At 35.4% G+C, this 21757-nt stretch overlaps 1 protein-coding gene across 4 annotated transcripts in view; it reads right to left on the bottom strand.

Annotated features, from left to right (window-relative positions):
* SCAF8 (SR-related CTD associated factor 8) overlaps nt 1-21757 on the bottom strand; it is a 217014-nt gene that overhangs the window by 144926 nt on the left and 50331 nt on the right. For all 4 annotated transcript variants that reach the window (XR_005720821.1, XM_040238732.1, XM_040238730.1 and 1 more), the window contains 9 exons: nt 19840-20001; nt 18464-18617; nt 17447-17577; nt 14403-14579; nt 12755-12834; nt 11008-11125; nt 4039-4170; nt 3665-3777; nt 2074-2267 (listed from right to left, as the gene is read on the bottom strand). Coding sequence is in view for 3 of the 4 variants with exons in the window: in XM_040238732.1 (XP_040094666.1) it covers nt 2074-2267; nt 3665-3777; nt 4039-4170; nt 11008-11125; nt 12755-12834; nt 14403-14579; nt 17447-17577; nt 18464-18617; nt 19840-20001 (1261 nt within the window). In the remaining variant the exon portion in view is untranslated. The remainder of the gene's footprint in view (nt 1-2073; nt 2268-3664; nt 3778-4038; nt 4171-11007; nt 11126-12754; nt 12835-14402; nt 14580-17446; nt 17578-18463; nt 18618-19839; nt 20002-21757) is intronic.

Here is a 21757-nt window from a genome sequence, read left to right as displayed (position 1 = left end):
AATGAGCTGAACCACAGGTGAGTTACTTGCTTCAAGTAGCTAAGGAAAAGCACTAGTAACAGTAATAAATTAAAATTTAAGATAGTATATTTTAAATACTTATTAACTGGTATTTTTATTTGTGATGTTTAAAATCAACTAAAATGCCAGGTACCCATTCACATCTATGCCAAGACAACATCTTGCATTTATTATCACATATTCTCAAGCTTGACAGCACACACTGGTGGGTATCTGAGACGCACTCTAAAAGATAATCCAAGATACGTGGTACAGAAAATTGGGAATTGGGGTAGTTTAAAAATTCTGTAGGTAATTCTAATGTGCAACAAAGTTTCAAAATCACTGTTCACTGCAATCCTATTTGGGAACCTTTTAAGTATCTTTCTGTGATGGAATGAACAGTTAAATCTGAAAACAGTATCTTACCCTTAAGAAAAGAAAAATTAGATTAAAAAAAAGGGAAAAGGCTGATTCAGAACTCAACTTGTTACCATGAAAGCCCCGGGGATACTAAAAGCCGGAAGCACAGGAGACACATCTGGCCTATTTTTGGCTGCACTGTTCATGCCTTCAGAAACATCTCCTTTCCCTGAAAACATTTACTTTAAAAATACTAACAGCTGATCTATTTGCAGAGTTTTCTTTTAGTTGGATTTGTGTCAATGTTATTTTAAAAAAAGTCTCCAGCTTTTGGGTTACTGTTTTACTCTACAGCTAATTCAGCCCTACATTAAAATATGACCATTGTAAGATATCTACCAAATGCGGATTTCAATCAGGCCTCTCTACTCTGGCTGGTCAGAACGTGAATGTCTTCCAGACCTATGAGAGCTTTGGGAATCAGTCAGTTAATAGATCCCTGGACACTGCTCTCTCCCTGCTGTTTGTTCTGGGTCTCATGCAGTTCACCTGTCCATTCAACCAAAGTCTCAAAGGGCAATGCATTAGTTTTCTTTTGCACTGTAACAAAACACCACAAAATTAGTACCTTAAAACACAGAAAGGTAGTCTTTTACATCTCTGGTGGGCTAAAATCAGTCAGCAAGTTGCCCTCCTTCTGGAGGCCCTCAGAGCAAATCTGTTTCCTACCTTTGCTGGCTAGCTTCTACAAGTTATCTCATTCCTCAGCTCATGATCCCAACCCCCATGTCTCAATCAGGGTTAGGAGCACCAACATTATTAATCCTTTACTACTGGTTCTCATAATCAGGTAAGATTCTGGAAAGACAGCCAAGGCTGGTTCAGGTTGCTAAAATGTAGTAAGAAGATGCTGTCACCTTTAATTACATGCCTGGGTTTCCAGGGTGCTTCAGCAATGTAAGCTGTACCAGTTACCCATCTATCTCCATGGCAGAAAGAATTTATTTGGAGATCTTCAGAAATTACGATAACCTGATCAGTGTTCAACTCTTGGCAAAGAATGATAATTTGCTCCATTTTATGTACTTCACTCATCTGCAACCTGTTCGTTCAGCCTAAAAGTCATGGTGGGTACTAAGAATCGTTTATGCAGAATCCCACACGACTAAGTACGACTTATTTTCCTATACTTCACATGTCTGTCAAGTCAATTCTCCTGGAGGTTTCTCCCAAAACAAACCCCTACTACTACCAAATTTGGTCTAATCACACATTATAGATTAACTATAAAGGAAGGAAAGTTTTTACAACAGAACTCTCTCTTTCAGTACTGATCAAGTTTAGAATTAGCTTTAAATTGGCATGCTTCCCATAATAATTATTCATATACCCTGGTGTTCAAAACTGGTTAGGATACTACACATGGAAATCACAGTGTCAGTGAAATATTAGAGATACAAGGCCTATTCTACTTTGTAAATCATTAGTCAAGTCATATTTTTTAACTAGTATCAAAAAAAAAAATCAACCCTCAATGACTTTATTTAAATAGAAACCTATTACTTATCTTTCTCCTCTATCACATTACAAAAACCAAACCAGTTTTCAACTTCTCAGTCTGAAAAATCAGGTTGAGGCATTGCATATTAGCAGCAGGTAACTATTTTCTCAATGTTACTGAAACCAAAGCTTATAAAGTACAACACTTACCACTTAATGTTTTAGATCTAATTGGAGGTAATCCCTTCTTCTGTCGTTCTTTCTCCCTTTCTCTAGCTCTCCTTTCACTTGAGTATGAACGTGATGATTTCCTTTTTCTTTCTCTAGAGCGGGAGCGTGATCGCTTTCTGTGCTTACGCTTTCGAGAACCAGATCGTGACCTAGACCTTCGTTTTCTTGGTGATCTAACAACAACAACAAAACACCCTTACTTTACTAATGACAAAGTATCAAACACGCACTTAAATCTCTATACTGCTATCCTGCTTAGGTCTACATTAGACACAGATGTTTGTCTGCAATGATTCTTATTGAGTCTGGGTGATACAAGGAAGAAGAGAAAGAGAGTCTAGTTAGGGTCTCACTTTCTCTTAGTGTCTAATTTACAAACAAGAGTTAAGAACAGGGATGAAAGAAAACAGATTCTTTAGGTGACAAACATGTGCATTCTTAAAATTAGGAAATGGTGTTTTCAACAGTAGACCACTAAACAATTCTGTTTATAGGTTTTCACCTTGACTTTACAATATAATGTGATACTAAAATACTGTTTTTTTTCCTATTAATCATATGCCACTGAACTCTATTCAAAATACTCTTGTGTTGCAAAGACAAAGAATTTGCTAAGACAAAGATGTTTTCAGGACTAGCACTGTAATTCCCTGGAGAGAAGTCAGTTTAGAGAAAGATGAACTGACAAACTCTCACTTGCAAGGAAATTCTTGAAAATAAATTCCTGAAACTTCCAAGTAAATACAAGGAAATTCTTAAAACACACAAGAAATGACTGAAAAAAACCATTAAAGATACTGTCCCTCTTCCAGCATTTACTGTTCAGACTTCCTGGGGCATTCGTGTGCCGAAAACACAGCATAAAAATGTTACAGATTAAGTTTTAAGACAGTTTATAGCAAAGACAACATATATTTAAGACAGTTCAAAATAAAAACAAGAAAATTGACCAGGTTAAGAATAATGTACTTTAACTCAAACTTGATTGAGCATGTACATTAATGAGCCTTAACATGGCTAAGCCCACAGAGAAAACCGTTTCTAGAATATGTTTTTGAGAGTCCGATATGCTTACTGTTAATAAAAACAATTTTTATGGTTTGATTTTCATAATCATTTTTGGTATTATGAGATGAAACAGGGTGCAAAAAAAACAATGGAATTTCTAATACTATTCTTCTATTATGTGATTTAACTGTTGTTCAGGGCCAATTGTGTCCTAAGCTGACTATCATCATAATATTATTAACTGCAACCATATATAACCCCAAATCCAAGTCTCACGATATTGCTGTGACTCATGTAAATAATTCAAATAAAAAGCCACAAACATGTCCAACTAAAAACAAAACAAATATTTTCTGTTTTTGAAGTTCTGAGTTACTTTCTCATGAGACAAGATGTTATTCTCAAACATACTGAGAGTAACATTTTCTTTTCTCTCAAACATACTGAGAGAAACATTTTCTTTTATCTTGATGCAAAGAAACAAAGGATGCAAAAATAAATAAATAAAAAGCCAACATTTTAAAAGTTTGCACACAGCTATTTTTAAATAGTCCTACAGAACCTTGAACGAGATCGGGAGTGTGTTCTTGATCTTGAACGAACAGCCACTTTCTTTGCTTCCTGTTCAAAGATCTCCTCTTCCACCGCATCTTGCACTTCATCTATATCCATATCCTTGAAAGTCAAAGGAACACAAACAAACAAAATGCCTGGTTGAGATTCAGTGTTTACTGATTATTTCTGCATTCCAAAATATTCACCATAGTAACATTAATGCCTAATAGTAAAATGGTTACAATGCACAGCTTAACGTGGAGGAAAAAACATTCACGTTTATATTATTTTACATAAAATAAACAATATTACCATATTTTAAGATGTTTTTCTGAAATCAATTTTAGAACTTTATGACCCAGGAAAACATTTACTTTTTACCTGTTGCTGAATATCTATGGAATCATCCAAATTTGCTTCAGGTTCAAGGAAATGCTGCTGACTGCTCCCTTGTGATGGTGATGCAGAATGTTCTGACCCAAATGTTCCTTCTTGACTATCCTGAGGAGTTGCCTGTTGAGAATGTACACAAACAAATAAGCATTGGGAAATAATGAATAATATTATAAATGAAAATTTACATGCAAACATCACAATCAAATTTTTAAAAAGAAACCCAATACCAAAAGAATTCTGTTACATCTTTAATGATCAATCTAAAATGGCACTTTTTTATAAATCCAAGTTTACTTGAAAGCACAGAATACCTCCATAAAGGGGGATACGGTAACACTAGAAGAGACTGATAAGATTAAGAAAGTCTCCAAACAAAATTTTTCATTGTGGGAAAGATAAACTATCACGAATAAAGGGACTGTATCATGAATGATATATAAAGACCTAAGTCACCAACTATACATATACAAGCAAAAGCAAAGCTCAAACCTGAATATCAAAATCACTGATCCAGTAAAATCAGTTTAGAACTTGGGTCTTTTTCAACCTCCACCTCTATGAATTCACAAAACAATATTAGGAGGTACTCAGATATGTAAAACATTTCAGAAAGACTAAAGAAAAGTTAGGCAATGAAGCCTAACTATAGGAAAAAAACAAATTTAAATCTCCCCCCAAACCTGCGACTATAATAACAGCAACTGGATACAGGGACTCTGCTTATATGATGCTAATCAGTGTGAACTTGCTTAGCAACTGCATAATACTATGATCATAAAATAAATTATATATGGCAGAAAGTGAAGAAGAGCTAAAGAGCCCCTTGATGAAAGTGAAAGAGGAGAGTGAAAAACTTGGCTTAAAGCTCAACATTCAGAAAACGAAGATCATGGCATCTGGTCCCATCACTTCATGGGAAGTAGATGGGGAAACAGTAGAAACAGTGTCAGACTTTATTTTGGGGGGCTCCAAAATCACTGCAGATGGTGATTGCAGCCATGAAATTAAAAGACGCTTACTCGTTGGAAGGAAAGCTATGACCAACCTAGACAGCATATTAAAAAGCAGAGACATTACTTTGCCAACAAACGTCCGTATAGTCAAGGCTATGGTTTTTCCAGTAGTCATGTATGGATGTGAGAGTTGGACTGTGAAGAAAGCTGAGTGCTGAAGAATTGATGCTTTTGAACTGTAGTGTTGGAAAAGACTCTTAAGAGTCCCTTGGACTGCAAGGAGATCCAACCAGTCCATTCTAAAGGAGACCAGTCCTGGGTGTTCTTTGGAAGGACTGATGCTGAAGCTAAAACTCCAGTACTTTGGCCACCTCATGGGAAGAGTTGACTCATTGGAAAAGACTCTGATGCTAGGAGGGATTGGAGGCAGGAGGAAAAGGGGACGACAGAGGATGAGATGGCTGGATGGCATCACTGACTCGATGGACGTGAGTCTGAGTGAACTCCGGGAGTTGGTGATGGACACGGAGGCCTGGTGAGCTGCAATTCATGGGGTTGCAAAGAGTCAGACATGACTGAGCGACTGAAATGAACTGACTGATGATGTTAACTAAAACTGAGAAATTGATTATTATGAAAAAAATGACTCCCTAATTAAACATTCTAAAACATGATCTCACAGGTGCTAAAGATGAATAAAAAGAGTCCCTGGTAGTACACAAGAACTAAAACTATTGAATATCATAATAATTAACAGGAAAGGGTGACTCAAACTACTGTTTCCTTCCTACAAATCTCTTACTAAGAACAAAGCTACTCTCGCTATGAACTTGTCTCTGTATGTAAAAGGAATACAGTACAGTGATTATACAGAATACTATATTATAAATTTCAAAGTTGCTAAGAGACTAAATCTTAATTGTTCTCACCACAAAAAAGAAGTAATTATTTGACATGAGAGAGGTGTTAGCTAACAATAGAGGTAATCATATCTCAATATATAATCATATCAAATCAGTATGTTGTACACCTTAAACTCACATAATGTTATGTCAATTATATCTCAATAAAAATTTTTTTATTACTCTTATTCTGACAACATTTAAACTGAAAGAAAAGTAAGCAGTAGAAAAACTGAGTCAAAAAAAGCATAAAAGAACCATTCCAATGTATTAACTTATGAAGGAACAGGCTCCCCAAAGACAAGTAACATTTTCAAGGTTTAGACATAAATTAAAGCTAAAAAACTTGTTAATTAAATGCCTGGTTTATTCCACACAATTGACCAAAAGTTGGTAAATTAGTATACTTTTGAGAACAAATCAAAGTGTGTTTTAAGCACAGTCCCAGCCTTCAAAGTGGTACAATAAAAATAAAATTCTCAACAACACAGCAAGATAATATTCCATTTTACCCCGAGCCTTGCTGTTTGGCCCTAATTCGGTACTGCTACACCCTTCACATCATGTATTTCTTAGCTCACCACCCACCTGGAGCATCCCATCCACCATCCACCCCACCTCTGTCTTTCACCTCTGATTTTCTGCATAATAGTCTGCTTGATATAACCAGCAGAATCCACTGCAACCAATGTTAGATTCTGAGCTTCTTTCTGAGCAGTTTTACCTATTTGAAAAGGCTGTGGTTCATGACTCTATTTTTTCTTTGAAATCTTACAAAGAACAAAGAGAAAATTTACTTTTAAAATTCAACTACAAGGGCTTCCCAGGGGGCTCAGTGGTAAGAATCCGCCTGCCAATGCAAGAGACACAGGTTAGATCCCTGATCTAGAAGAGTCCACACACCACAGCTATTTAGCCTGTCTTCTAGAGCCTGGGGAGTTGCAACTTCTGAGCCCATGTGCTGCAACTACAGAAGCTCGCGTGTCCTAGAGCCTCTGCTCCACAACACAGGAAGCCGCTGCAATGAGAAGCTAGCTCATCCCAACTAGAGAAAAGTCCAAGCAGCAAGGAAGCCCCAGGACAGCCAAAAAATAAAACTGTATTTTAAAATTATGATAAAATTCAACCACAATTTATTTTATGATCTTACAATTAGCATTAGGTCAACTGGACCCTTAACTACATCTAAGGTCTAAAATATATCATGGGACATTAGAGGTGTTTTTCTCCTATATATTGAAACATTTTGCTATTTCATCATCCTAAAGAATTATTCCACTATTACTCATTAATTATTCCCAACTGTGAAAAAAAAAACCCTAAAATAATAATTTAAAAAGTAGGGAATTGTTGAGAAGTGGGATTCAACCGTGAAATAAACCTTCCTTCAGTTTTACTGCATCACCAAGAGTACTGCATTATATTTCAAGCAGGTATAAATAAGAATTGGATCATAGAAAAAGCAAAAAACAAACAAACAAACATACATTTACTTCTTCCTCACTGACTATGCTAAAGCTTCTGACTATGTAGATCACAAGAAACTGTGGAAAATTCTTAGAAAGATGGGACTACTAGACCACCTAATCTGTCTCCTGGGAAACCTGTATGCAGGTCAAAAAGCAACAGCTTACAACCAGACATGCAACACTAAACTTGTTCAAAATTGAAAAAGGAGTACATCAAGGCAGTATATTGTCACCCTGCTTATTTAACTTATATGCAGAGTACATCATGCAAAATGCTGGATGAAGCACAAGCTGGAATCAAGATTTCTGGGAGAAATATCAATAACCTCAGATAAGCAGATGATACCACACTTATGACAGAAAGTGAAGAGGAGCTAAAGAGGTTCTTGATGAGGGTGAAAGAACAGAGTGAAAAAGCTGGATTAAAATTCAACATTCAAAAAACTAAGATCATAATATCTGGTCCCATCACTATGGCAAATAGATGGGAGAAAAAGTAGAAACAGTGACAAACTTTTATTTTCCAGGGCTCCAAAATCACTGCAGATGGTGACTGTAGCCACAAAATTAAGACACTTGCTCCCTGGAGGAAACACTATGACAAACCTAGATAGCGTATTAAAGAACAGACATATCACTTAGCTGGCAAAGGTCTGTGTAGTTAAAGCTGTGCTTTTTCCAGTAGTCATGTATGGATGTGACAGATGGACCATAAAGAAAGCAGAGAGCTGAAGAATGGATGCTTTCAAACTGTGGTGCTGGAGAAGACTCTTGAAAGTCCCTTGGATAGTCAATCCTAAAGGAAATCAACCCTGAATATTCACTGGAAGGATTGATGCTGAAGCTAAAGCTCCAATACTATGGCCACCTGATACAAAGAGTCAACTCACTGGAAAAGACCCTGATGCCGGGAAAGACTGGGGGCAAGAGGAGAAGCAGGTGACAGAGGATAAGATGGTTAGATAATATCAACTGACATGAATCTGAGCAAACTCCAGGAGACAGTGAAGGATAAGCCTGGTGTGCTGCAGACCATGGGGTCACAAAGTGTTGGACGACTTAACGACCAAATAACAGTAAAAAACTACTGAAGCAAAGTAAGTTATATCTTGCTGATATCCCACTGATAGCTCTTTATTATTAATTGGCTGAATATTTTCTAATCTTTTTATTTCTAACACTTTGATTAAAGTTCCTTTATTAGTCATCACTTTCATCATGAGCATTTCATTCTGAGTTATCTGACATCTTTTGGATATCTGATAAAACAGTTATCAAAAGCACAACTCCAACTTACTCAAGACAAGAGAAATCATTCCTTTTATGACATGATTGCTAGTTCCTCATGATTCAACCATTTTCAGAAAGTTCTCCCATTTTCCACCAGCTTTCCATCATTAGACAAAAGACCTCAAGCCCTTACAAGTGTGGTCAGGGCTGCGAGAAACAGAGCGGCACTAGCAACCCCAGCATCCTCTTCACTCCAAGACTGTGATAGCGTGAGGTCGCCACACTGAGCTCAGCGGCGAATACACACGCTTAGTTTTCCTGCATATCCCACCCCATCTTAAATAAAAACATATTTAAATAAAAACACCGCATCTTAAAAACCTAACTGGTTTGGTAGAGCCAATTACACAACTGATTGAATTTAACTGTTATTCTGTTGATGTTTACTCTTCAATTTTAAATTTGTGATAGGTTTTAAACACTATTCATCTTACGCCTAAGAAAAGTTGCTTTTTTTCTTCACTGTCATTTTTGAACAGGAAGCTTTTAAGGACATTTACTCCTTTCAAAGAGATTCTATTACTATACCTTCTAAAATTGTGGAGATGATATATAAAGCAATCAACTAAGACCAGAATTCTTTTCTTTTCTTTTTCTGTTAAACTTTCATTTTATTGTTTCTGCTAAAACTTTTGAAATGAAGTTAGAACTAAGGAAATTCAAAAGTGTCACATTACAGGTGAGTAAATCTGCTTAGATAAACTTCCATTACTACCACCTCTTGGCTCTGTAACAGCTCTGAAGTTTCTTGTATCACTGACGATCTGTTTCCTTTCCTTGAATCACAACTTGTGTTTTAAAATAATATTCAAATGTTTTTTACTTACCTTTGTCCTCAAGTTCCTAAATTCTCAAGCAGATAAATTTTATTTTCCTGACATAAAATAATGCACCTACTTCTATCAGAATTATTTCTTCAAAACAAGGTATAGAACTTCATTCTCATGATTCCAAGTACAAGTTCCAACATACAAATATCAACAAAATCCATTACCATTTGCATTGAAAGGACAATGTCAGACCCTAACAGTGTCTAAGGTTTGCTATAGAAACTAATCTTCCCTCTTTCATATTCCCATAGTCCTTCACTTATATCTCTATTACAAAAACCAGTATTCTGCCTTGTAATCATACAGATATACATACTCTACTAGAGAAGAGCTGACTTGAGGCAAAATGCTTCTCTGTTCTTCTCTGAATGTATCATCCGTCTAACAACGCTCATACTTTAACATTTGTGGTATTGTATTAAATGCATTAGCGCCAAAAGATTTGATTAGAGGAAGTATGAGATTCCCAGAAATTCATAAACAGTTTTACATCCATAACTATTTCTCAAACAGAGCAAAATCAGGCTTTGCAATGGATTTAACCTTAGCTTCACAATAATTTGACATATTGTATCCATTCTAAGGTACACCTTTACATTTCATCATGCCTGAAATTTAGAAGATTCTTAAAACTACACAGAATGTAATTTGTGTGTGCGTGTCCATTCGCTCAGTTCTGTTCGACTCTGCAACCCCATGGACTGTAGCTTGCCAGGATTCTCTGTCCATGGAATTTTCCAGGCAAGAATTCCGGAGCAATGAATCTTCCTGACTCAGAGATTGAACCTCCATTTCTTGTGTCTCCTGCATTGGCAGGCGGACTCTTTACCACTGTGCAACCTGGGAAGCCTACATATACTTTAGAAGTATTTAAAAATTCTTGGGTATATATAAAATAATGGTGAGTCTTAAGATGGAAGGTATTTCATACTAGCAGTGCACTTTAACAGTGGATGCTTCATTTCACGAAGCTTCAATTTCCTACAGTGTAAATGAGACTCAAAATACCTATATCTCAGCATATAAAAGATGTGGTCAAAGAAACTATACCTTTTTAAAGAAAAGGATCAAATGAAAGATAAAAATTAACTGTAAAAAAACTACCTGAAAAGCAGTAACTGTAATGATGGCTAATGAAGCTCTTGCCACCTACCGAAAGTCTAATTAAAGATAGCAACCTACTTTGTCATCATCGTCATCAACAATAGCAAAATCACCATGCTTAACAGGGAACTGAGAGGAAAGAAAAGTTTCACACTGTAATACTGAAACACTATGTCTTCTGTCCTCTAATTCCTTCCAGGATACTGAAAATAATTTTTATAATTTCTCAACAGATACATAAGCTGCCAGAACACATTTCGAGATTACAAAAAAAAACAGAACAAACAAAAACTGTAAAGGTCCTGAAAAGACTTATCTTCCAAGTAACAACCAGCTGAAGAAAAATCACCAAGTGACAGACTGTAGACAGCCGTAACAATAAAGACCACAAGATGGGGTTATAAACCTTTTGAGGCTGTTGCTGTTCCAGGAGCTGCTGTCTGAGATGTTCAAGATTTTGCTGCTGCAGTTGTTCTGCTATCTGATGAAAGATGGAATTGTTCACAGATTCCGAAACATGAGAACTACAAGGAAAACCAAGTGTAAATATATTTTATAATCCAATAAAGATAATATGAAAGTAAAAGAATATTCAAAAACACCCCCAAAATGCCAACAAATGGAATATACTCTATTACAGTGTTTACTTTTAATATTAATATAGAAAATAGAGTAACTCAGAACATTAATATGTTGAAATAAGAAATATACTTCAATAGTTTCAACAGATGGATTATATGTTAGACATACTCTGCTATTACTGTGTATAAAGTAGTAGTTTTTTTACATTAGAGCATTTTAAGAAAATCTTAATGAAACACTTATAAACCGTGACACAATGGGAAAAATGTTCCATCAATCAGTATATGTGCAATCTACAATCAAAACTGATCATACACTTAAAAAAAAAACTAATCTACTTTCACATGATTAGGCACGTTAACAGAAAGACTGTTTAGATAAGAGGAAATAATAATTTAACTGTATTCTGGGAAATTCACACCTGGAATGAATACACCTGGAATTCTGGGTGCCACAAGGTAAGACATGAACAAAAAAGAGGGCATCCCAAAGGGGCAATCAGGATGGTGAGAAGTCTTGAAACAGTTGGAAAAAAGTATACTTCATCTGGAGCAAATAAACCTAAGGGGAAGAATGATACCTATCTTCAAATACTGAATGGCTATGTCTCAATAGATTATGGAGCAAATTTGCTTCCTTGCTTCAGAAAGCAAAATCGATCAGTGGGTAGAAAGCAAATCCCATAGGATTCAGTAACAAAAGATCAAACCATATTAACAACTACTTAACTCTATGTCATAGGAAGCATTAAAACAACAGATAAAAAACCTATCAGGACTGTTACAGGAGATTCTTACATTGCTCAGGACACTGATCTACATGATCTCAAATGCTGTGTAGTCTAAAACACTAGTTCTTAATTTTTCAAGTAGAATCTCTTTATCATAAGCATATAAATGTATTTTTATATATTATATATTTTAATATATTATCACAATACAGAAAACTAATAACTGCTGAAATAAGACATCCAGAGGCTTGCCCCACTCATCATCCCTTTCCTATTCTCCCACCTTCCACCTTCCTCTCCAACATCCTCTTTCCCACTGGTCCTCTCCTGAACCCTCACAGAATCCAAGGCTCTGCACAATTGTTTGGAGTAAGGAAGAAGGGGAATCACTGATTTAAATAAAAACTCACAATGTATTTCTTTAACAAACAAAATCCCTACAACCCTTTTCCTTACTTCTAATTAATCTGATACATTCCCAGAATTTACTATATACTTCCCAGAAGCAGCCATGGACACTATAAGCAAACTTCTTTCTCCTACTATTTCAACTGAGCTAAATAACCTAAAGCTTAATATATCAACAGCAAAAGTTACAACCAAATTTATCAACACCTATCAATTTTCCAGTAAAGAATTTTTATATATCCCAACTATCTGCAAAGTTCATAGAATCAAAACAACATAGGGAGGCAACAAGCAGCAACTCCTCCGTCTTCTTATGTGAGAGCCCAAGAGCCGGAAACAATGCTCAAAGTATACTCAGTAGTTCAGATGGCCATGTTTATAAAGGTAACAGAAAAAATTTATGGTTTATGAAGAAAAACATAATAACTCTTACAGTTGAGAGGCTGGAATTTCCTTTTTGGGTTCTTCACTATGCTCAGAATCTTCCCCAAAATCAAACCTATCCATCAACTTCTAAGTGGAGGGAAAAAAAAGAGGGAGAGAAAGAGACAAATTTAAAGGCACTTTACACAAATACAAGTTACAAATGCTATTCTGAAGATCAATGACATTCCATTAATTTATCTCTATCATTTAAAATGTAATTATTTCTTTCATATAATTTGTTACATACTGTTTATTTCATGTAATTTTATCGTTTATTGTTATACTATAAAGAACATTCTGAGTGGACCTTTACTTCTCTTCAAAGAATTCTGACAGACGTTGTCTTATGAAGCAGAACAATCATGACACGTAGGATAATTACCAATACTTTATAGAAGAGAAGGTTAGGATTTAAATATTTGAGTGGCTTGTCAAGAGTAAAAAAGTTTTATTTTTTTTAAAAAATCTAGAATTATAATCTATGGAACTATAATCAACAGATCTATTACTAGTACAGTTCTCTCAGAATGCTCCACTGTCTTTTAAATGATCAATTTAAAGGCTTTTTGAAAGCTGTGGGCTAAACAAACCTAAGTAATATAATCTAATAAATCAATACTTATATTTCTATGAAAATAACAGCAGAAATAAAAAGAATATAGATAACATTTCCAAGGGATAATATTCTGATGATCACCAAGAATACTGAGGATGTCACACAAGTTAAATATCCAAGATTTTCAACTTTGAAAATAGTTATATCTCAATTTATCATATTATAGTATTGTAACAACTTGTAAAGAAGCTTTCCTTCGAACTTTCACATACTTTACAATTTTAGCAGGTTAAAATTACAGGCTAGACACTATAATTAATTTATTTGTAACTCCATAAAAATTAGCTCAAAAATCATTTGTCTCAATAGTGAACATACAATTTTACTGGCTTCAAGTGGATTTATAAAATTACTTAAAATTTCTTTCAGAAATTTGAATCTTTTGTAAAATGTATTTAATAAACAGTAATATTTACTTAGTAACTGTTAAGTTATTAAGTAATATTTACTCAATAACAGTACATCTGTGTGTGCTAAGTCGCTGAAGTCATGTCTGACTCTTTGCAACCCTATGGACTGTAGCCCGCCAGGCTCCTCTATCCATGGTATTCTCCAGGCAAGAATGGTGGAGAGTGGTTGCCATGCCCTCCTCCAGGGATCTTCCCAATTCAGGGAATGAACCCGCATCTTGTATGTCACCGGCACTGGCAGGCAGGTTCTTTACCACTAGCGCCATCTGGGAAGCCCCTTACCCAGGGCTGTGTTTAGTCGTGCAGTCGTGTCTGACCGACTCTTAAAACCCCATGGACTGTACCCTGCCAGGCTCCTCTGCCCATGGGGATTCTCCAGGTAAGAATACTGGAGAGGGTTGCTATTTTCTTCTCCAGGGGATTTTCTCAACCCCCAGGGATGGAACCTAGGGCTCCCACACTGCAGGTGGGTTCTTTACCGACTAAGCCACCAGGAAAACCCTTATAGACTACAATGGATGTTGAAACATAAAACAGTTCTACAGTAAAATGTAATTTACATAACTGCAACCTACATGATAGTACAAAAAATTCAGTTCTTCACACAGATCTGTTATCCTAATTTCTACCTTGTTAAAAGACACCCCCTGTTCTAGGGGATTAAGGGTGTTGGCTGCTGCAGCTGCTGCTGTAAGCTGTGCTGTAAGAGCCTGTAGCTGGACCACAAGGCCAGCATCCAGGGCTTGCAGGATGGAGGGCTGAGGCTTCTGCTGCTGTATCTGTAAAGTCTGTATTAACTGCTGAAGCTGCAGGGGTGTGCAGGGAGAGAAAAGAAAATTGTTACAAACAGGTGTTGGGTTTTACCCGTAAGAATGCTCATCTAAACTTTTAGTCAATAAAATTTATCATTCTACAGTCTAGAGACCAAGAAAAAATATATATTGACTCAAAACAATTCATTTTTAAAATAAGATTTGTGTGTGTGTGCCATATGTAACAGTTCTAAATAGGTTTGTCTTTACTTCTGGAAAGTCAAGGAACTTTAAACAAAACAAAATGACTATACCACGACAAACAACAAAATAAAAACTCATCCCAAGCAGACTAATTTCTTTCACTAAGCTTTTCATTCCCTTGTTTAATGAACTCAATCTATGTAAAAGGGCAAGCACTTACAACAACTGCTTTTGCTATCATTCAAATTTACCATCTGACAACACATTCTTGAAAGGAGGAAAGAAAATAAGGAATCTTTCCCTTGGAGCAGTCTGAAACTAAGGAAATTAAAGATGAATAGTGTCAACAAGAGTTGCAAGCAACCCCTGTCCCCCCTGTATTCACCTTCTCTCTTAAAAAATAGAAATAATAATAAAATCCTAAAGATATTTCAGTTAAGTAAGCCCTACATATATCCCAGAAGTAATTACTTTTCTACTTTAGATGTAAACCGAAGTTAAATCTGAAAATTATCAGTTTGGAATAGAAAAATAGCAAAGCTACTGCTAAACAAGACATCTGTATTCTTTAAGTAAAGTTAAATTTACAGTGAGAGAAGATAAAAATATGCATGATGACAGTAAGTGAAACAATTCCATGCCTATCCCCGAAAAGGAACATTGGAAAACAAACCAATCTTCACCTATCAATAAACATTTACTACAAACTACTAATGTGACAGGAAACAAAGTACAAAAATAGATGATAGCTGAACTACTGCACTAAAGAAGCTCCAAACCAGACAGGATGGATGACTAAAAGAAGGGAGTATTACGAGGAGGAACGAAGGAAGGAAGGAAACATCTTCACACCCTCTAAACGCTCCTTCCGACACCTGCATCGCCCCCCCACGCCCCACAGCAGTGTTATCCTTTCTGTCACCCAGGTTCAAAGGCTGCAGCGTGCGTTCTACTTCTTCTCTACTCTGACTTCACATCTCAGATTACTGTGTCTCCTTGACTCTTTGCACTATTCTTCTGGAATACCGACTCTCCTGCCAAAAGTACTTTTCAATAGATACCTTTTAAAATTAGATTTGCTTTTATGGGTTCTTTTCAAAATACCATAAGCACAGAAAGCTAGTAAATTCTACAATTTAATCTAATACTCAATTTGGTTTCACAACTGTCCCAAAAATGTAGAAACGTGATCCAATCTAAGGCTAAATAAATGAATTGGTTCCATTTTTTTAAAGGTTGTCATTTTAAAGAGTCCACAACTGTACTATTTTTCACATATTACCGTCTTTCTATTATCATTGTTACCAACAAATATACTCCTTATCTCTAGATTTCTCTTTTTTTCCCATCCATTCAACTACTCTTCAGATCATGTGACTTCAACATAAAAATCTCTGGCAACTCCTCACTGCTCAGTACATGAATCCTTCACTTCTCAGCCCAGGTCCCACACTTAGGTTTACCACTTCAATGTCATGACTAGTAACTTAACATACGTAGACTATCTTATCTTCTAGAAAACTCCATTCTAAGATATCTTCTCTATACCCCAACATTATTATGCCTCTATACATCAGTCATTCATTTCACAAAATATACTGAATACCTGCTATAACCTAGACACTGAAAATACAGCAGTGAGCAAAACAGAAACTCCTTGCCCTTGTACAGTATACATTACAATGGAAAGAGACAGTGAATGAAACAAATGAGGAAGTTACATGAGATATTAGGTGCTAAGGAAGAAAAGGCGGCAGGTGACAAAGAGAGCAGAGCAGATGAAAGGTAGCATTTCCGGTTTTAAATAGCTGTCTGAAGGCCTAACTGAGCTGGCATTTAAACAAAGACAGGAGGCTGAAATGTGTGAACATGTGGGAAGGACAGCTTGGGGAGTTTTACTGTATAGATCACAATTAATCTGGTTTTAAAGGATAAGCTTAAAAACAAACAAACAAAAACCACACAGATGCTAAGGAAAGACAATCTCATATCTGCCATAACAGGTTCTTCAAATGTCACTTTGTCAAAGATGCTTTCTCTTGGCTACCCTAACTCTGACCCCTTCTTCCAAACCTAGTCACTCTAAAGATCTGCCCTGTTTTAAGTCATATGTGCCAAGTCACTTCAGTAGTGTCCAACTCTGCGCAACCCTATGGACTGTAGCCTGCCAGGCTCCTCTGTCCATGTGATTCTCCAGGCAAGAACACTGGAGCGGGCTGCATTTCCTATTCCAGGGGATCTTCCCAACCCGGGGATTGAACCCACATCTCATTATATCTCCTGCATTGCAGGCAGGCAGGTTCCCTACTGCTAGCACCACCTGGGAAGTCCCTTTAAGTCATATATATCTATCTAAATAATGTTTTGTACTTCTTTATTGTCTGTCTCCCCGAAGACAGAAAGATATCTTCTCCAAGGCAGAAGGCTTCCCAGTCTCATTACTGGATTAACAATAGCACCTAATAATGCCTGGCCAAACTATGTGCTAAATCAATTATTTTGGTGTAGAATGAATTATTTGTAAAATAATCTTCAATGAGAAAAACAGACATAATACATTATTAAATTTAAAAAAGCAAGTTACAAAGTACCATATGTACTTTAAAAAAAAACATTAAAAAAAAAACACTCTTTAGGTGGTACATAATGAAACAACGCATTCATTAGGAAAACAATGAGTTCTAAATCATGTTGACGTAACAAAAAAGGCTGCTCACCTGTTGGCCTTGAGGACTTTGTAAGATCTGAGCTACTGCTGCAAGTGTATCTGTATTTGTTATCTGAGACACCCACGGATCAGGTAAACCTTGGACCACATTGGCTGGAGTAACAGGTGTCACAGGAGTTCCTTTTAGATCAAACCCATCCCCAATAAATATGTAAGTAAATAAATAAGATGTGAAAAATTAGAGAGATTTGTTCTGTCACTTTTATAAAATATGTACAAATTTATATAATTTCACTGGCTTCATCTTTAAAAACCATTACATAATTAGGTTCATTAAACAAAACAAAATGGCAACAACAAAAATGACCAAAAAGAGCTTTTCATACTTACTCTCAATCAACTAAGCTACCATTTTAAAGGAGCCTACAATACTCGGAAATCATTAAATAGCTTACTAAAGAAGAAAATTCAATGATATAAAGAAATATTCAATCTCTGATGACAAAAGTATTATAAAAGTGTACATAAAATTATTATTGTTCCAAAATGTATACGTACATACCCCCAAATAAACATATATCAAAATGATAACAAATGTACTTCTTAGACTATGGTTAAAAAAAAAATTCAAATCTCATTTAAATACCTCAAAAAAACCTCCATGATTTTGAGATTTTATTACTCATTCTTGGATCCATTAAATACATTTTTACAGGGTTCTCTTTATATATTAAGTACACTTAGCTCACTATGAATTATCAAGTTGATATATATGCAAGTTTAAAAGATTACAGTCTAAATCAGGAAAAATTTAACTGACATACCAACCTCCCAAGCTGATTATGTATGTTTCTAGGAACATTAAAAGCTTACTTTTTAATTTTTTTGAAAAGAATGAAACACACATATAAATTCTGATTTTATTGTTCCTTCAAATTAAGACTGCCTTTCATTTACCTAAAGCGAAATAAGTTCTCCTGCACTGTCAAATTATTATTTCATATATGAATAATCACCTGAAATGCATGAGTAGAACACTCAGAAAATCTCTCTCAAAGCAACATACCTGGAGTATTGCTCATAGCAGCAGTAGTACTGGCCAGAACAGGTGTGACAACTGGAGGAGGAATCCCTGCTGCCATATCCAGAAGAGGCTGAATAATCTCACTCTTAAATACATTATTCTTCTGCCATAAGTTTAACACTCTCACTATTTTACTCTAGAGGAAAAAAGAAAAATGATTATTTTTATTTTTTTGCTTTCAAAACTTTAGAACAGTCATATCACAGAGGCTTCTCAGGCCATGGACAGGAAGGATGGATTAGAATACTTCTTGGACACTTAATGGAGTTCAGGCACTGAGATTACAGTATCAGTATAATCCTTCCGACTGTGATTATCAAAAAATCCCTATATACTAATCTTTATTATAAATGACAAATATTATTATTATGAAGTCTACAAATTCAAGACTGACTTATTCTTTGTAATGGACATAAATCCAAGTCCAAACTAGTGAAATTCCTAAGTCAAAGTGTCTAAATTACGTCAAAAATGTTTATATAAAATCTCAAATGAGTTATTTTAGGTGGCGTCCTAAGGTATTTAAGACTCAATTATGATGAATCACATTTAAACTGGAAGCATTCTTTCTGCCTGCAAAGAATCATCAACGTACCAAGATTAGTTAGAAGAAAAAAAAACCTGACTCTAGAGGCAGATCCAAGAACAGTTTACAACTAATGACACAATAATACATTTTCTCCATATCTATCCAGTATAACAAGACTTTTTTCTGATTCAAGACTGTATAACAGTTATTAAAAATAAAAACTACCTAATCTTGTTGTACTTGAGAGGAGGTAAAAGATTTGTGGTTAGCTTTTAAGTCTGGTTCCTCTTCTTTAGAGTAAGTCTTCACCTGTTCTTACTTTTCCTACAAAATCAACACTGCAATCAAGTCTGTCAGAATAAGGACACTAAATTTCGAAGTCAGCATCCAAGAAATGTAACTCTACTATCCCGGTTTCCAGCACTAAGAAAACGCTTCCATAACAAAGGAATTCTGACATGCAGTTATTGTCTACTAATTACTTGGTAAATTCATTTTCCACAGACAACTAAATAGGTAAATATCAGCTCATGTCAAATGATCAAAATTATGAATTGGTTGTACATATAAATAAATAAGATTTCAGGATAATTACAAATGCTTATTAGAGCCAGTTTCTTTAACACCAATGGCTTTAATAAATTAAAAAGTAGCAAAATCAACTATATTTTTCATTCTGTTTAAGAAAATTCTAATAACAAGAAGAAACATGGACAGTGCAAAGGATAACAAATAAAGGATAATATAAAATGATAAATTATGATAATATAAAGTCTTATTGAGACCAAAAAGGTAATAACTACACCAACTTAAAAAAAAGGCAGCATACCTTGTCATCTCCAGGGCAACGGTATAAATTCTGGAAAGTGCTAATGATGTTATTACTAAATCTGGGTGCAAACACATCCTTTTCTTGACCAAACTGATGTCGAGATTGTCGTACAATAGAGTCAATAACATAAAGTCCAGGTACCTTATATTCTGGTTTACACTGATGAAAAAAGAAGAGTGGGAAAGGAAGCAAATGAGAAGGTTAAAATTCTCAACAGACAAATGTCACCATAAATCTATAAAAACACAAACCCACTGCTCACGCTGAGGTGATGAACACGCAGCGGTTGACCATTCCACACCATCTGTCTCTGGAATGGCATTTGAAAGAATCTACTTTGGTTAATCTACATATTCAGTTCAACTGCCAATCACCTAAGTTTCAAAATAGCCCTGTGTAACTGGCTTGAACAATAAAAAACAAAAGGTGTGGTTAAAATAAATATATATATATATAGTTTAATGATTTTTTTAATTCAAGCAGTGAATTCAAGAAAGAAAAGCTCTGGTAAAAAAGTGCTGCCAACAAGCCTTAGACTTCATCCAAAAAGCACACAGCAAAAGGATCTCTATACTAATGAAAGAAGGAATCAAACAGCAAATTACAACATTCTAAACACAGTGAGCCTGAAGTTTTAAAACTTTTCTCAAATGCAAACCTGTATGAAAGATAAGACACTACCATTATGATTCTGAAAATCTGTCCTATGAAAACATGTTTTAGCTGCTTCGCTGATCAGTGTTTCTTATCCTTCTTCTAATCTAAAGAATATGAGTCTCCTGGGACCTTCCTAAGCACAATGAAGAACCCTTCACCAACAAGTTCACTGCTTCAATTTTCCCATATCCAGAAGCATGAGAAAACCTGCCTCCCAAATACATACTAATTAAAATGAAACTATGGCTGCTAGAAGCAGGTTCAAATTTTGAGTGTAACTAGGTAAGCATTTCACCCAGAGTCATTTCACAGAAATCATATATAGCACTAAATCAAAACTGCATTCTTGAAAATTTTCTTAGACCCAAGGACCAGTGAGTAAAGGATCTTCAATCCACCTCCAACACACAGATACGTGTTTCTAAACAGTATTTTCAGTCAAGACAATGAGTGACTTCATTCTGCAAAAAGACTAGATGATCCATCATTTGTTCCTTCAAATCCCTTCTTCTTAAGGTCATTATTAAGAAAATGAAGAGACCAAGAGCACCAATTTATAAGTATCTATTGCAAAGTTCTGGCTGTTTAGTACTTGAAATATTTAATAAAAGGGCAGTAATGTTGATGTGTGGACATGAAAGTTTTAGGTTTAACCAACCAAGGGTTCAAAACTGTCTGCTCTGTTGAAAGTTATTGTTTTAGAAGTCTGAAATAGTTTTCACTGATGTTCCCCCCCCCAATCTAGCATATTTGTTCCTCAGTTCATATATCTGACTTATTTTCCTTTGACTACCGTACATGCAAATAATTATCTACCTAGCCAGGCAAATAATACATCCATAAAAAAAATTGTTTAAATTTAATGAAAAGCCAAGACATTTCTTTGTTAAAAGTCATCTATTCCTCAATGCTGGAAAAACAGACAAAATAGTCTCATATTTAATGTATTATTTTATAGAAATGATTATATTGAGAGTAAGGCTAAATAAAATTGCTAAGTTGCTGGTAAGAGTTTTTAAATACTGAGTGGTGAATAATAAAAGCAATTAGTGTAGTGAGTTTAAAAAAAACAAATACACCTTTTTCTTTGATTTATAACAAAAATTCTTGATTATAAACCCACAGTACGTAAGAATCATGAGTACACACCACAATAAATGGGCCTTTCTTCCCTACTGGGAAGATTCCAAAGCTTCAAAAGTGTTAGGGGTTTTAGTATTAAGCTATAAAGATGAATACTTCTTTCACAATAACCTTT

This window comes from Oryx dammah, unplaced genomic scaffold (assembly GCF_014754425.2).
Source record: "Oryx dammah isolate SB20612 unplaced genomic scaffold, SCBI_Odam_1.1 HiC_scaffold_4, whole genome shotgun sequence".
NCBI lineage: Eukaryota > Metazoa > Chordata > Mammalia > Artiodactyla > Bovidae > Oryx > Oryx dammah.
This window is presented reverse-complemented; position numbering and strand designations above follow the sequence as displayed.